The sequence below is a fragment of the Crotalus tigris genome, unplaced genomic scaffold (genome assembly GCF_016545835.1).
Source record: "Crotalus tigris isolate CLP2741 ecotype Arizona unplaced genomic scaffold, ASM1654583v1 scf7180000018807.1825209, whole genome shotgun sequence".
Taxonomy (NCBI): domain Eukaryota; kingdom Metazoa; phylum Chordata; class Lepidosauria; order Squamata; family Viperidae; genus Crotalus; species Crotalus tigris.
The window spans coordinates 704,331-721,121 of NW_024097206.1; the positions used below are offsets into that span (position 1 = coordinate 704,331).

The 16,791-nt window shown below is 37.1% G+C and overlaps 1 protein-coding gene across 5 annotated transcripts in view; it reads right to left on the bottom strand.

Moving 5' to 3' along the window:
• Window positions 1-16,791, bottom strand: part of DROSHA (drosha ribonuclease III) — a 92,991-nt gene that overhangs the window by 18,166 nt on the left and 58,034 nt on the right. For 4 of the 5 annotated variants that reach the window (XM_039356249.1, XM_039356252.1, XM_039356251.1 and 1 more), the window contains 3 exons: window positions 9,535-9,637; window positions 3,079-3,149; window positions 1,318-1,362 (listed from right to left, as the gene is read on the bottom strand). In XM_039356249.1, the coding sequence (XP_039212183.1) occupies window positions 1,318-1,362; window positions 3,079-3,149; window positions 9,535-9,637 (219 nt within the window). The remainder of the gene's footprint in view (window positions 1-1,317; window positions 1,363-3,078; window positions 3,150-9,534; window positions 9,638-16,791) is intronic. The other variant, XM_039356253.1, reaches the window with a different exon arrangement.

Consider the following 16,791-nt stretch of genomic DNA (forward strand, 5'->3'; position numbering starts at 1 on the left):
GTATTATCTGCATGCTGAATTTTTTTTAAAGATATAATCAATGAATCTCTCCATTTTTTCCTATAAAAACTTATTTCAAAAGGTTTTATTTCACTGTAGAAAATCTCTGCCTATTATTTCCTTTAATCTAATATTTTCCTATTAAATTATTTTAGCTGGAAGCTAGCAAGACTGCTTGCTGAAAGTGTGAAAATAGGATGCTCAAACTTGGGGATATTGCAGGAACTTAATTGCATTTTTTTAAATAGGGCCTTGTTCTACTTTTGTTAAATTAGCTTTTCTAAGGGCAAAACTGGAATGTGGGGAACGTTTCAGCTAGTGGTATGATTTTACAAAAGTATTAGAGATAAACAATGCAATGCTCCAATAAATGATAGGACTTACCCTTCTTTATAACACATTACCAACATTCTGTTTGCAGTATATTGACGTATCCATATGCAAACCATAGAAATAAAAATTTTAGGGGGTTGGCAGCAGTCATGACAAAGAATGGTAGACAAAAATTTATTCTTTTTTTAAAAAAAATTCCTTACTTTTAACATCTATTTTGGCTTATTCATCTTCAGGAAAAAAAAAACTTAAGTATTCATACCATAACTGTGAATAGCATACTCCATTTATATCTTGTATCTTTCTGCCCAGGGATACCAAATTGCATATGATTGGCCATCAAAGATGAGTCCATTAAAGAACATTCCCCCAAATTTGCAAGAGCTTTGGAAAGAAGTTCTTTTATTCTGTCTTTCATTCTATATTTGAGAACGTGGGAGACATTTTTTTTCTTGCCTGTCTTGGAGGTAAAGGAAGAATCAACCTTCCCAGGAGAAGATGAGGGAATAAACTCCTTCATGAGCACATGTTGCCAGCTCAGAAAAGAACCTTCTTCAAAGAACTGCTTTCTATCTGTTTCTTGTTTCAGCAGAAGAAAGTTCCAGCTGAGATGCTGACAGTCTTCCTGAATCCGAAAGGAATCAGGTGGCAAAAAAAGGCCACTTATGTGCCCTGCCTCCATGAGCCTTTGAAATTTGTTGCATTTTTCCATCTGGAGAAGTCTCATGGTGAGCAAAGTTGCCAGCTTATTCTCTTCCTGTGCCTCGTGACTGACATCTGCTTGCCCAATTACTGCCTGTTTGCCTGTCTCCTTTAAAATCTTTGCCTGCCTTTAAGCCCAAGCGCTTGACACTTATTAACTACAAAAATTCACAAAGGCCATGTGTGCATGTGAAATGCTCAAAGATGTCAACACAGCCAAAGACCAATAAAAGGCATCCTTAAACTGTTCTGAAATTCGTTAGTGAAAAAGGGGACACTTACTTGCAGAGGGTGTAGCGGATAATTAAGCCATACTTCCCGCAGGTCCTGCAAACGTGGAGAGATGCTTTTAAAGCTCAAGGGAACCGTTTAACAAGTTCCACATTGCTAAATAAAATGTCATTCTGCAAAAGACTGAAATGGCTTAAGATGCTGACTCGGCTTCTTGCAAATTCAATAGTGCTGGCAAACTCATTTTTAAAAAGCAGGCATTCTTTGTTCAAACTGCCTGTAGTGCTTCCATTTAGTTCATGTCAATTAGGTAGAGGGAGAACACACACCGTTCAGAAACTAAATAATGGGTTACTTTTTTCTTTCTTTTTCTTTTCTTTTTTTTCTTTTTTTTTTTTTTTGCTTAAAGTTCTACAACTAAAAATTTGGGAGTTTCATTCCAGCTAAAGGAAAGGAAAGAAGAAGGAAAACCTCAAGACAAATTAACCGAAAGTGAACATGTAGCACAATTATATTTTGCACATAACCCCACATGCATGAAACCAAAAACTTACAATCAATAAAAACTATACATCTTGGTCATTCCTCCTAATGCTTTCTCTCTTGCAATATACAGGTAGTCCTTGATTTAGAACAGTTTGTTTCATGACCGTTCAAAGTTACAATGGCACTGAAAAAAGTGGCTTATGATTATTTTTCCACACTTATGACTGTTGCAGCATTCCCACGGTCACGTGATCAAAACTGACAACTGGTTCATATTTACGACGGTTGCAGTGTGCTGGGGTCACGTGATCCCCTTTTGAGACCTTCTGACAAGCAAAGTCAATGGGAAAGCCAGATTCCCTTAACAACCGTGTGACCGACTCACTTAACACCTGCACCGACTCACCTAACAAATGTGGCAAGAAAAGTCGTAAAATGGGGCAAAACTCACTTGACAAGTTTCTCACTTAGCAACATAAATTCTGGGCTCAATTGTGGTCGTAAGTCGAGGACTACCTGTTCTTGGCATGCAATTTGCATGGGAGAGGTTACGGGTTGAGGGAAAGCATTCCTCCCAGCCTTTATTCACTGCCAGTTCCTTGCATCTCAGCTCAGCTGCATTTCCACATTCAACAAGATGCCTGTACACATCTGGAGATCTAGATGCGGATGGCTGGAAAGCATAACTTTTGATACGATCTTCTGAAGCAAACTTATTTAAGTGTGTAAGCTTACACCGATTTACAGTTTCTGATTTTCTCATAGCCAGCAACCTATGATGTTTTCTACTTCTAAGTATTGCCTTTCCATCAGGAATTTAAGAGTTGTACAATTACCTTTCGGTTGGACTAAGAAATAAGCCCTCAAAAGAATCCCATGAATTTCCATGGCTACAGATGAATCAGCCTCCACAGCCTACTACTATCTCACCTTGGTCTCATTTACCTTTTTCTTCTCATTTCTTCTCTTTTCACTTATGTTCTCTTCAGCACTGTCAATCAGTTTCCCTCCCCCCCCCTCAGTCCTCCAAATAAATTATGTCAGATATGTGAAAGATTGTCTGGATTTAAATTACCAGACTTTGCGACCATTGGGCGCTTCTTCTGAGCAAGAAAGGGAAACTTGCTACAGGATCATCTTCACAGCAGAAAACCAGACACAGGCGTAATGACAATAATCTTTTACTTTTATTTTGCTAGAATGAGGCATTATATTCTGAGAGGCAGGATTCTTTTCAATTTTCCTTTGAAGCACTTGATTTGAAGCACTACGGAAAAGCAGAAAACAGCATTGCAAGGTATAATCAAGACAGAAATGAAGTCATACCTTGTTGTTAAAGAGCAAACGTCCAAACAATTGTTTGGCTTCTTCAAGACTTCCCTCCAGGTAAACTGCCCCTGTGTGAGAGAATGTGCCACAGGAAAAAAGCCTGAATTTAGACCCATTTAAAGAAGCAAGTTGCAAACTTGGGGCTGTTAACATGTGTGTTTCAGTTTCACTTACCTGTAAATTTAGGAGATAAGGGACTGTTTCATATTCATTTCACTCATAACAGCTAGAAAGGGGAAGAGATTGGCAGCAACTAGGTCTCACACATGCATGAGATCTGTATCCACAGTGATTTTTGCTACACGTACGTGGCAAAAATAGAGCAAGCATCCATGAACAGATGCTGTCTTGTTCAATTCATATGCAAATTCCCTTAAATCTATTGCAAAGTCTTTTCTTTGCAGGGAAAAAGATTTTTGCTTTTTAATTTCCCCATAAAGCAACTTGCTTAAACCAGAGCTTCAAAAGTAAACAAGTCCATGTCGAACAGATAACCTCTCTGTTTCATCTACATATATTTCAGTTGTTTAATTTCTTATTAAAATCCTATGTAAATTTGTTTAGAATAAAAAGGCAATGTCAAATCAATTGCTACCTGCTACCAGGAAAAGTACATGAACATTATTTTGATTTTGTACCAAAGGTACAAATACAGTTTAGGTGAAACCTGGCTCAACAACAGTAACTGTGAGAGGGATCTTGGAGTCCTGGTGGACAATCACTTAAGCATGAGCCAGCAGTGTGCGGCCGCAGCCAAAAAAACCTAATACAATCCTTGGTTGTATAAACAGAGGCATAGAATCAAAATCACGTGAAGTATCAGTACTGCTTCATCCAGTTTTGGTCACCATATTACAAAAAAGATGTTAAGACTTTGGAAAAAGTGCAAAGAAGAGCAACTAAGATGATTAAAAACCTGGAGACAAAAACATAGAAGATACACAAGCTTGGGAAGGTTACCGTGGTTGGGAAGATAGACTACAGGCAAATCCTTACTTTTGCTCTCCATACTAGAATGGTATATGCTTGATTACAAAATCGGACTACTGACTTATATATAAAATGGGGATAACTGCACTAGTCCTACCCCTTATTTCACACAATATGCACAATTCAACCATCACTTCTATCTATAGGGTCTTTTCATGCAAGGAATCTTCAATGAGGTGGATAGCCCCCCTGGACAGAATAGTTTGTTCTCTGTTGACAGTTGTTATTTCATATGGTAGATGATTCCAAGAAGGCAGCTTCCTTAGTTATGGGTAGGCCATTTCGCCTAAGATCTGAAGAGGCCCCATCTCATTATTTGGATCTGACTGGCTGCACTCTTGTGAAAAATAAGGTCACCCCAGTTCTGAAAAGCAAATATTACAAAGGCAAATCCCGCTGGTAATGCGTTTTCAGCAAAACCAAACATAATTCAGACCTTTCTCAAAAACTTTGAGCTCCGCTGTTCCTCTTAGCTAAGAGCAAGCAGGTAAGAGCAAGCATGTCTGTCTGTCTGTGTCTGTCTGCCTCTGTCTGTCTGTCTATCCAGTGCTTTTTTTCTAAACACTCACACATGTCATACAACCTGCCTTGCCTACCCTACAAGGTTCCATCCAATAAAGGTGTTGGAATTCCGTTCTGGGTGTTCTATGAGAAAAAAAGCCATCTATCTATCTATCTATCTATCTATCTATCTATCTATCTATCTATCTATCTATCTATCTATCTATCTATCTATTTCCACCCATCGACCCCTCCCCACACAATCTACTCTCCCCCAAACCTGATTTATTATACCAATTAATAGCACTATTAGAGAAAATTCAATTCCCCACTTTGTTTCATCTGAAAAATTGAAGCATTTGAATTATATTGGAGACATAATCCTTTGGTTATATATATGTGCCTTTTCGACATTAAACACCAAGGCAGTGTGAAGAGGAAAGCCGAGTTAAGATGGATGGCTTTCTCCCTTTATTTTGATCTGATGAAACACAGTGTAGCCTGAGGCAGAACCCTTATGCCTGTTATGTTGTTTGAAAAAAAATAAAAAAGAGAATATATTTTTGCAGGCAAGCTAAAATGCAGGAGAAAGAGACAAGATATCCAATAATAATCTCACTGCTTTTGCCCCAACCCCTTAGAGGAGAAATCATGCTGAACTGAGAGCAGGGAAGGGAAGAATAAAAGATAAGATCCGGATGTATTGGCAGATCTCTGTGTAACTCACAGTTGAGTAGTGAAGGTTTCAGACTTCCAATTGCTTAATAATAATAACAACAAAACGTCTCTTTCCTCAGCCCAAAAATTATAATGCTAAAATAAAATCTTAGCTAACTAGAAATTAATTTTGGCTGGAACACTGTGATTGTAATTCTGGCACTCCAGCAAGATTTGAGCATAGAGTTTTGATAGCTTTATCTATATATGACTTATGTTCTCATGTCACACTATGCTTTGGCTTGTATTAATAATGATTTCAATAATCCATGCTGGTTTGGTTCACATATAATGCTAATCCATAACGGGTGGATTTTTCCAGGAAAAGTGAATAAACATGTTCTTTACTGTTGGCTGCTTTGTATACCCATAACTAAAAAGGCAGATCTGTTGAAATAGAAGCCTGGTCAAAGTCATATACAACTGGATTTTGCTGTGACAACTCCCTGTTGTCACACAGCATCGATCAGTCAAAAAGAGAGTTAAGACTCAAAGCCAGAAGTAAGTAGAGGGAGATGCATATAAAACAATCATACTCAATTTCTTCTGCTGTTTAAGAGATATACTCTATTTTCAACCCTAGGAGCCAGTACAGTAGCGCAGGGGACACAAAACACGGCTTCTGGATCAGTTCATCACAACCATTAGAGATCCTGAACAAATGTCACTGAAATTGGCAACAAACTGCTTCAATTGACCAGAAAAATGGGACTGAAATTGGTCAATCAAATAAACAGGTACTTATTTTTGGCTGGTGAACGCCTAGGCTATATATTTCAAAAGGCCTATCATCCATCTCAAAAAAAAAAAAAAAAAAAAAATCCGCCCACCTTCCGGAATGACATTCTGCCCCTGCCTATTTGCATGAGACAATTCCAATTCTACTGTGCCGACAAAATTAATAATTGTTTAAAGTATGGCTGCCAAAAGATTGCTTCTGTAGAGGGGAGCTTTACAGATTGCCACTTTCTGAATCTCATCATCCAAGATCTGCCACGACAGTTTATTAGGCTCCCAGGTGGATTGAGGAATGAGTTACCCAGCTGGACTAAGCCCACTTTGTACCCACCTCTCTCTTTTTATGATGACTGATTTGGAATTATAAGGATGAGGTGGGGGTTTGGTATTCTATACTATTACAGTCACTTCATATGTTTTTCTTTTACTTGCTGGTAATCATTAGAATCTCATTTCCTAACAATGCTTCTGCATTAATCTAGTTTCTGTTCATTATGCATGCCTGGCTGAGGAATTCTGGGAGTTGAAGTCCACAAGTCATAAAAGGGCCAAGTTTGAAAACCACTGTCACAGAGCATCAAGAATGCCACATAAAGGAAGGGGCAAAAAAGAGATAAACAAGAGGCAAATTAGAAGTAAGCAAAACAACACAGAATTCCATACTTAGAATCAGGGAATGAGAGTACAAATACTCAACTGATCAAACCTACAGGGTAGTAGAATTGGATGAAGTATATACAGTAGCAATGAAAAAAAATACTGAGGGCTATTGAAATGTTGAGATCAATAAGAGTTAGCTATACAAAACAAGGGGAAAAGATGAATAATTTAAAAGTTATGTAGAAGAAAAAATAAAGAATTACAAAAAAAAAAAAATTAAATCAAAGGATGAACCAAACAGCCAGTACCAAAGGAATCTTGTTCCTCAACTTGAAAACATCCAGTGGCGAAAAAGATAAAAGACAGGCACATTTTTAACTGGAAAGATGTGGGGAATAGAATCATATTTATATGAACACAGTCATTAACTGTAAAAAATGAAAGAAAGTTCACAGAAAATAAAGAAGTCAAGAAGAAATGTTATGGAAAGCAGTTAGAAAAAATGGAAATACTAATGGAAAGAAAGGATTGTTTAGAGAGTTAACATCTGGATTTTTGTTTGATTTGGTTTTATTTTTTAAAAAATGCGAAGTGTGAATACACAAAAAGTGTACATGATTAGCAATATACAACGCATATATAGGTCCCCAAAACAAGAAGTCGAATGACTGAATTATGACTGCAAGCTTTCACAGTTACATTAATATGCTCTCCTGTTTTCCTTGAACTGAGAAGAAAGCATATTGACATAAATGGAGCTATCTCCATTGCCTACCTCAGTGGCAACCTTAAGATGTGTGGACTTCAGCTCCCAGAATTGGCATGCTGGCTGGAGAATTTGGGGAGTTGAAAGACACACATGCTTTATGTTGAATTCTTGACGTTGCAATGACAAATGTGATGAACCTGAAGTACAGATTTAATCAAAGCCTGGAAGAATTCTTAGTTATTCCTCCAATTCATGAGGATTAGGAGTGCAGACTTTTTCTGCTAAGTTGAAGAGAGACCAGCTTTCTCTACGCCAGCAAGAAAATCGTGTGTGTGTGTGTGTGTGTGTGTGTGTGTGTGTGTGTGCACGCACGTAGCAATAGCACTTAGATATAATGTTCCATGCTGTTTTACAGCACTCTCTGGGTGGTGTATAAATGTTAGCCTATTGTCCCCAACACTCTGGGTCTTCTCTTTACCAACCTCGGAAGGATGGAAGACTGAGTCATCCTTGAGCCGTCAGGGTCAAACTCCTGGTTGTGGACAGAGTTGGCCTGCAATGCTGCATTCTAACTACTGCACCATCACTATATCATATGTATGTGCACGTATACATGTACGAATGTATATATTTGTGTGTGTGCATGCACACACACAGAGGCATAAATACTGCATGTGCACATGCTCTGCATTCTTCTCATAGCTATCTTCTTCTGCTACATCCAAGGATGCTCTCCCCCCCCCCAGATGCCATACATCACTGGTTATCAACCCCATCCCAAAAGACCATCAAAACTGGAGAGCCACTAACTATCAAACCCATCTTTATAGGGCACTCCAAGTATACATATCCAGAAATTTCACTGTTTCTCTCAGGTAAGTGGGTAATGGCCTATAGGTACACATTTCTTGTTCTTTTTTTCTGAGATATTTTAGTCCTCGTCCCTCTGAAACTCAAAATGTATCATTTGCTCCATTTTTTCTCCTATTATATTTCATTTCGGGATGACATGTCTCTTGATGTTGGAATACCTGAATCAGTTTTTATTTTTAAATTGCTTCTCAAGATGCATTGGTACTCTCTGGCCCTTTACCCATTAACTAATTTTCTTCCATTCCCTTTCTATTATGTTTCCATTCCTTTGCTATTTTGCTTTGTGCATGGGATTATAAGCCTGCAGACAAGACTTGCTGATTTTCACCTGCTGCATGGCATTTGTTTTGAAAGCACTTTAGAAATTATATTATTATGCATAATAATAAATCTTAACCATGAAGTTCACACCCTGATAAGTGCACACAGGATTACAGCCTCAGTCCCACCAGAGCAATTTATTTTAAAACGATTCAGTTCAACATAAATGCTGTGATCATTTCATATTTAACACTTGCTCATACAGCAGAAGTCTAATCTAATTCCTCACTGTTATACAACAAAAGTCTGATCTAATTCTACCTTGCTGGATCAAGTCACAACAAGGTAATCTACATTCTGGCTAACCTCAGAACCAGGAATTTGACTTTCATCAACTATTATTTATGAAGTTGAGAAAGAGTTCAGGGTTGAGTGCTTCTCTAGCACATACGTTCAAAATTTCATTTCTGGCTGATGTTAAAGTGTCCTCATTATGTCTGGACCAAGCAGGAAACAATTGGCTTAACATCAGTACAGTAAGCATTTAAACAAGTGCCTTATTTTTATATAAAATGCTTAGTTTCTAAAAGAGAACTAAAGTGACCTCCTTAATTCATCTTTAAGGTCTCGGCTAGCAATTTCAATAGGAAATCTTAATATTTTTTTAGAATGGGGGGGTTAAGGGATACATTTAGCATACTAATGATAAGCAAATATAGCTAAATTTATGTCTACAGAGATGATATTTTAAATTATTTTTTAGGATTTCTGTGGGAAGCCCTCCCGGCCCGTTTTTTTTTCTTTTCTTTTCAAAAGTTAGGATTTCCTTTATAAAGTTCATGTATTTCTGCATCAAAATATCATAAACTGAATTGAGCATGGTCAAAATGTGATGGTATGGAGAACGATGCCGGAGACTTCAAAAAATAAGCTGGTGTCCCTCCAGGGCCAAAAGTTGCCCATTCCTTTTGAATGAATATGAAATCCTCTAAGAATCTGAACAGAATCCTCATTGACAAAGAGGAAACTTAATATACATCAAAGCCGCAGCACAGTTTTCTTACCTATCAATGCTTCAAAGCAGTTGGCCATTGCATGCCGCAGGTCTGATTCTCGGCATAAATCAGGTCCATGAGCATAAAGCATAAAACGATCCAGCTCCAGCTTCTACAAAACACCAAGACAGGTTATTTTGTAAAATGACAGATGTCCGAAAGAATGCACCATATACATCACAAAGAAAGACAGGCACAAACAGGATTATGTATGGATTTATACAGTGATCTTTTTCAGAAAGAAGGTCAAATGGAAAAGATATCGTGAGCCAGAGACATACTTAATTGACCTGTTGGCTTGCACTAATTATTATAATTTGCATGATGTTTTGATGAATGTAGTGGATGCTAAGCTAAAACTGGCAGAAATGCTGCATTAATCTCACAAACTCCAAACATTAGGTTGAGCCACTAAAATGTTTTTAAATGATGGATAACAACATCGTGGATTGAAATATAATAAATACAAGCCTACTTTAAATTTGTCTCTTTGATTCTCATTTCCCTAAGTGACAATACTGTAAGTAAACAAGGAATCGGGATAACACTATTGCAACAATATTCGTGGTATGCTTAACCTATTTTTTAAGATTTATTTTATTCAGGCTCTCAAAACAGTGTATACATAGATGCCCCTCCTCTTATATTTCCCCCCACAAAAACAAGCTTGTATTGTAAAGGTTTAATGATTGGTCCAAAGTCATCCACTAATGCAGGGGTGTCAAACTGCCGGCCCGTGGGACAGATGCGTCATGGTGAAACCATGGCCACCCCATTGCCAGCAATGGAAAAAAAAGTCACAATACGTCGTAACACGTCACGTGTTGACACCCCTGCACTAATGGTTGAAGTTGGACTTGAATATGGGTCTCCCCAACATTTTAAACATTACATTACCAGTTTGTCAGTATGTATGAACCTCATTTATCCAGAACACATCTACATGCCTGTTCCCATGTTGATTTTGATGGAGAAATATTACCCAGACTGGGCCTATTCAGGGTCATTTAAATATCAACATTTTCAGCCTATATATGAATGTCTATAAAGTCCTTAAACAAACCTCTGATGTTAATTTTGGAAATCAACATTTGCATTTATTTTTAAAAGTATGTATATATTCTTGATCAAGATGGGTAGGCAAAAATCTAGGCTCTTAGCTTGTTACGTTCAGGAAAATGTGAGAGTGGGTATAGAAAATGGCTTGGGAACAAACATGGACATTGCAACTGGCAAAGTTCCATGTACTGATTGCAACAGTCCTCCTTAGACAAGGAGGCAGATCAGAAAGCATATCTTTAAATGCAGAGCCTGTGCTGAGCCACCCACCAGCTCTACTCACCTGGCTTAGACTTTGAAGGTATTGATCTCAACCCCAACTGAAGTGGCTTCCAGATAGCTCTCAAACGCAAGCAGGATGGCTTTATTAAAGCATCTGGCTTTATGAATTTTTGCCATGCTGCTCAGTATCTAATTATTGGTAAACATTTTAACAATCTGAACATCTAAGCATTATGAAATAATAAATACACAAGTGTTCTGATTCTGTTCAATATTTGGAGTTATTTATTCCTGAAAAATACCCTACTTGACAGAATAGAATAATCAAATTGTATAATACAAATTAATGATGACATTAATGGATGATTAAAAGCACCTAGTGTATGTGCTTGGGGGGGGAGAGTAAATGTTGTACTATCAACTAAAATCAACTCAGGTTTGGTTTATAGTTTACAGTAAGAGGAATGCCTTGATAATTCTTTTTTCAAACAAACTGGTATGTTAATTATTAAAGTGTAATGAAATAATCAAACTCCAAGGATCTTCCTTTCAAAGTTGTGACTTTCATATGAAAATGAGAATGTTAATTTTTCTGATTTTTAATTATATCACTGGGCGTATATATTAACCTCTGTGCTGAACTGAAACGAAAATGACACTGATTTATGTAGTGTTATGCACCTACTTTAGAGCTATTATTTGGCACCTTTGAAACCTTGGCAAGTACTTGGTTCTAATGTACTTCTAGCAGTGAAGGCAGGCAAACGTATTTGCACCATAACTAATAAGAAATTAAAATGTAATTCCTAGTGCCAATGAGAAACTGATCCTTTGAAATAATTTATAATTAAAAATGGAATGGATGGCTAGCTGGATGGATGGATCTTAAAAGCGGATAAATACCCCTAATTAATTAATAACTCATAATACTTTCTCTTCTTTTCAGGTTACATTCAAACCAGTAAGTAAAGATGGCAATGATGGCCATTCCACAGTCCTACTAAATTAATTGCTAATAAATCATGTACAAACCATGATTTAATCTTGGATTTAAATCCTGACCGTAAATTTAGCTGATGAAGCCGGATGGTGGAAGATGCAACTCACCTCTCCCAATTTTGATCTACCAAGATCAAAGTTCAACAGACAAGGATCAAGACTATAGTTTGTGGATCAGACTCTACCTACATGCAAATTCTGAATACATGCTACTTCATTTTGGTGGTCAGTGTAGAGATTCATCCTCTTTCATTACAGTCTGCCTTCCTCAGCAAAGCAAAGTTATTTTCAATTTTAGATTAGCCTAGGCCCTTTATCCTGAGGGATTTTAAACGCAGTTAGTCACCCTGAGTACTCACCAGAGCCGAAAAGCAGGCTATAGCTCAGTCAATACATCTAACATCCAAAGATGCTGAGCTAATTTTTAGTTTTTCTTATAAGGTCCATGGAAATAAGTTTACATCAAGTTGTACTTGAAACCAACTCAATCAATGGCACAATTCACATTTAGTGCCAAGCACAACTCTCTGTTTCACATATGAGGTTAAGCCATAATGTGGTTTGGGAGGGGGGTGTTTTCTCTCTTTCATATATAAGTACAAAATCACATCAACAAAATAAACCACAATTGTTTTTTGCGATGAGTTACATTTTTTAAAAAAAGTATAATTATGAATCTTGCCTCCTAACTATGGAACATTACAAGTTATTCTAGAAACCTGTCATGTTCTTGTTAGACATTTGTTGGCTCCCTTCTTGTAGGTATCTCCCCTCCCCAGTATTGGGGGGGTGAGTATTGGCTGAATATTCCACAATTATTTTGCTCATATGCAAACGTAGCTTTGGACTTGAGGTAATAAAAATTGGCTTAATGTTATTTGCAAACCAATCACTGCCTTCTCTTTTAGTATTAACATACATCAAAAAGTTTTCACGATTGTTTTATTGAAACACATGTTGCCCCTTAAATCAGAATCTGTGACCATAGTTTGAAGCTGATTTGCATACTGTGCTTCTGAGAGAATTGGATTTGTTATTATGATGACAGATATTAGCTTGAGCTAATATCCATTCAATATGGAACCAATGATTCTGTTGCAGTAAACGAATCAGAGAAGGGAAAGGAAAGCAATTAACTAAATGAAATCATATTATTTTACTAAACTATAATTATGAACCCATAATGGTTGTTTGTAGAACTTGCCAAACCAAAAACAAATAAAACACTTTATAGCTTATTCCTACTTTGCAAATCAAGGTTTGCAAGGAATCAGAATTACCAGATTTTTAAGAAGAAAAAAAATCAAATTGTTCGGTAGGAACAGACAATACCATTATATTATATGCTTTTATTTGCTGAAAAACATGCATTAAAACTTAAAAATACAGGGATAAAAGCAAAATTATAGAACATCTTATAATTTATGTAAATAGATCCTAGTAATATTTTTTCCTCTCTCTCAAAAAAAAAAAAAAAAAATCAGGCAAACTTTCCAGCATCTCTTTCAAAGGTATTGATACTTTACTCCACAGCTCCACCTAAGCTTTTCTTTCTTTTGAAATGTAGATTAGAAATCATGTCATCTGGTTATCTTCTTTTTAAATGAAAAGGAGTGTGCAATTTATGGTAATTCTGGCCTAGAAAACTTACTGGGTTTCTACTGTCATTCATTTCTCCTATACATTAGAAAGTGATTTAGTCATTTGTATCTTTATTTCCTGTATGCATTAGAAGAGTTCACTCTGCACTTTTGTATATTTCTACTGATCAATGCATTTCATTTTTCACTCCCCAAAAATATTTCATTGACATGATTACGTAACTGAAACATACAGCTCTAAAATACTAAATAGGGTTGTATGTATTCTGAAAATCATTTGGATCTTGTTAAAGTCAATCATCTCCCCATGCATTAATTAAAGACAAATTCTTATGTGACTTTGGGCAAACCCCCCCAAAGATGCCTTTACTTTAAGAGTCATGTGAACCAGAATGAGTAAACTTAAAGAAACAGCACTTTTTTTTTTCAAGCTCATGCAAGAATCTGAAAAAAGTTAGGCAGCTTTAATGATCAAGTGGGAGATTCTGTCCTTGTATAAGGTCTAAACTCTAAAGCACTTTTTCCACATCACTTCTGAGGCAGGAGCATTAAGATTTTCAGAAATGTTCTGGAATTTTTCTTCCTTTCTTTCTTTTTTGAAAAATGGAAATTAAGAGAGAAATGGATATATACCATAGATATCAGTCCCATAAGATAGAGCAGATTAAGGAACAGACACCATACTTCAAGGTCATCATTTAAACTCAATTTGATATATAACATTCATTTTTATTTCACTTGTTACTGATATACAGGTCCAAAAAAACCCCATGGGGGGAATTAATTCCAGAAGCTGGGGAATACTAAGAAACATGAATCAGAAAGAAAGAAAGAAAGAAAGAAAGAAAGAAAGAAAGAAAGAAAGAAAGAAAGAAAGGAGGGAGGGAGGGAGGGAGGGAGGGAGGGAGGGAGGGAGGGAGGGAGGGAGGGAGGGAAAGGAAGGAAGGAAGGAAGGAAGGAAGGAAGGAAGGAAGGAAAGGAAGGAAGGAAGGAAGGACAGAAGAAACCATCATCATGTTATGAAGTTCTACCAGCCTCTAGAAAAAAAGTTATCAACAGACAAACCCAGAAGCAAACAGGCAATCGAATCCTCCTTTGTTGTTTTGTGAGAGCAGCAGTGCTGCTCTGAGCAGAAATGTGTGTTGCTGTTGCACTGGAGAGTTCTATTGGCTTGTGTAAAGGAACTGCAATTCTCTGATACTCTAAATAAATCTTCCTAGCAGAAGTAATAGAAAGGGGGGCAGAGGATAGCTGTATGTTAGCAGCAGGGCTTACTGCTTTCATTATGTGAAAGTAAAATATTTCCTTTGGAGTTTTGGTTTTACTTTTTCTGCATTTTTTTTTAGGAAAAAAGAACAAGAAAGTCCTGGGAGAATTCCCTCCAGTTTTCCCACTTCTTTCTCCTCTTAACTATTTGCATCTCTAACACACATAAACATACAGATACAAAGAGAAACACCTTTCAGCTTGAAGAAGAATTTGTTGAAAATCTACACAGAACACAGTATTATCCAAAAAAAACCAAAAATCACTTATCTAGTACAATGGCAATTATAAAGAGAGACAAGCTACTTATAGAATCAACACCAGCAATGTAAATTTTATTTTGGGTTTATTACCCGATTCCATTCTAGTTTGAAAAATGGTAGTTTCTTTTTTTCCTTTTTGTTCTCTCTATTCAAAATGGCCAAATATTTTTTTTTTGGGGGGGGGGGGGAATAGTATTAGCTACAATAGATTAATATAAAACAGATTAAAAATTACAATATCCTTATAACATAAATATGTTCCTTAATTTAGGAATAGACATATTTAACATGTACATAAAGACATAAAATGGACATGTAGAATGCTATGTTTTTCTAAGTTAAATGTTTCTTGAGGTGAGAATTTTTAGAGCAAAGCAAAAAAGGACACTATTTATCTTCTTTAAAGAGCAAAGTATTCACTGGTTTTCATAGGGACTAGTTACCTCTTTTATCTTTGGATTCGGAATCCATCACTGCTGCGATTGTTTCACAACAGTGACATTTTTAGTTGCACTTGAAAGCGGGAGATTCATGAGTTTCAAGTCCCCTCTTAGCCATGAAAGCCAGCTGGGTGACCTTGGGCCAGTCACTCTTTCTGAGCCCAACCTACCTCACAGGGTTGGTGTTGGAGGGAAAAACAGGAGGAGGAAGGTGTTGGATATGTCTGCCGCCTTGAATTACTTGTAAAAATAATAAAGGTGGGAATAAAATAAAATAATATTAAATTAAAGCTCACATGTGGCTGTAACAGTGAAGGGCCGCTATTCAGAAAAAGATCAGCAGAAGTAGGCTTAGAAAACACTGTATCACCTTTCTCTTTTCTTGGAGTCTATTTATAAGAGGCAAAGAAGCAAGAGTTCCTTATGGCCAATCGCTTTAAACTAAACATATAGAAATATGTACTTTTGATGATGTTCTTCTAATGCAGTGATTCTCAACCTGTGGGTCAGGACCCCATTTGGGGTCGAACGATCATTTCACGGGGGTCACCAAACAATGCAGTCCGCCATTTTTTTCCCCTTTTCTTTAGCTGTGCTACTCCCTTTTATGCTATTGGCTTTTGAAAGCCAATAGAATAGACTCTCTTGAATAGAGTCTAATTCTATTGGCTTTCAAAAGCCAATAGGAATTGTCCAGGCTGTCTCTGCCCTGCTGAGCCCGCCAAAAGTCCCATTCTTCAAACGGTTGAGTAGTCCTCGACTTACGACCGGTTGGGGGTCACGGCATTAAAAAGGTTGAGAACCACTGTTCTAATGGAAGTTAGTGCCAATTTTACTTTCCGTGGCTATAAACTCACAATCAGTAATGCTAAACAGGTTCAAGGAAAACGATTCAGATGCTGGAAAAAGGCTGAACAAACATAATTACTTGGTTTTCTTTAAAATAAGAGTTTGAACTGACTCTTTTTGGATATACAGTAGAGTCCAAAATACACAAAAATCCAGGTGAAATTTGATTCAGACATTACCCTATCCTTGAAGCACCTAGTCCTAAACTATCTCCAGGAACCAGGCTGGAAAGTGTGCTTTGCCATCTTTTATCAGTACAGGCATGGAAATAATCCGATCATCCAGCCCCTCTCATAGAGTTTGCATTTCATGTCATTCTGGAACTCTGTAGGGACAAATCACAGGAAACTAAATCTCCCCACCTAACCCAGATCTAAATGTGAGCTGATTTGAGAAAAATCAGTTTTGAGTAGACAAGCAGGTAAAGCAGACACGACAGAAGGATTCCAGTATTCTTTTGAAATCTAAAAAGATAATCAAACCCTCCCACAGCTGGACTATAGTAACTATATAAGAAAAGCTAACCGGGCGGGGGGGAACCCCAGGTTCTCTGAAACCTCTCCTTTT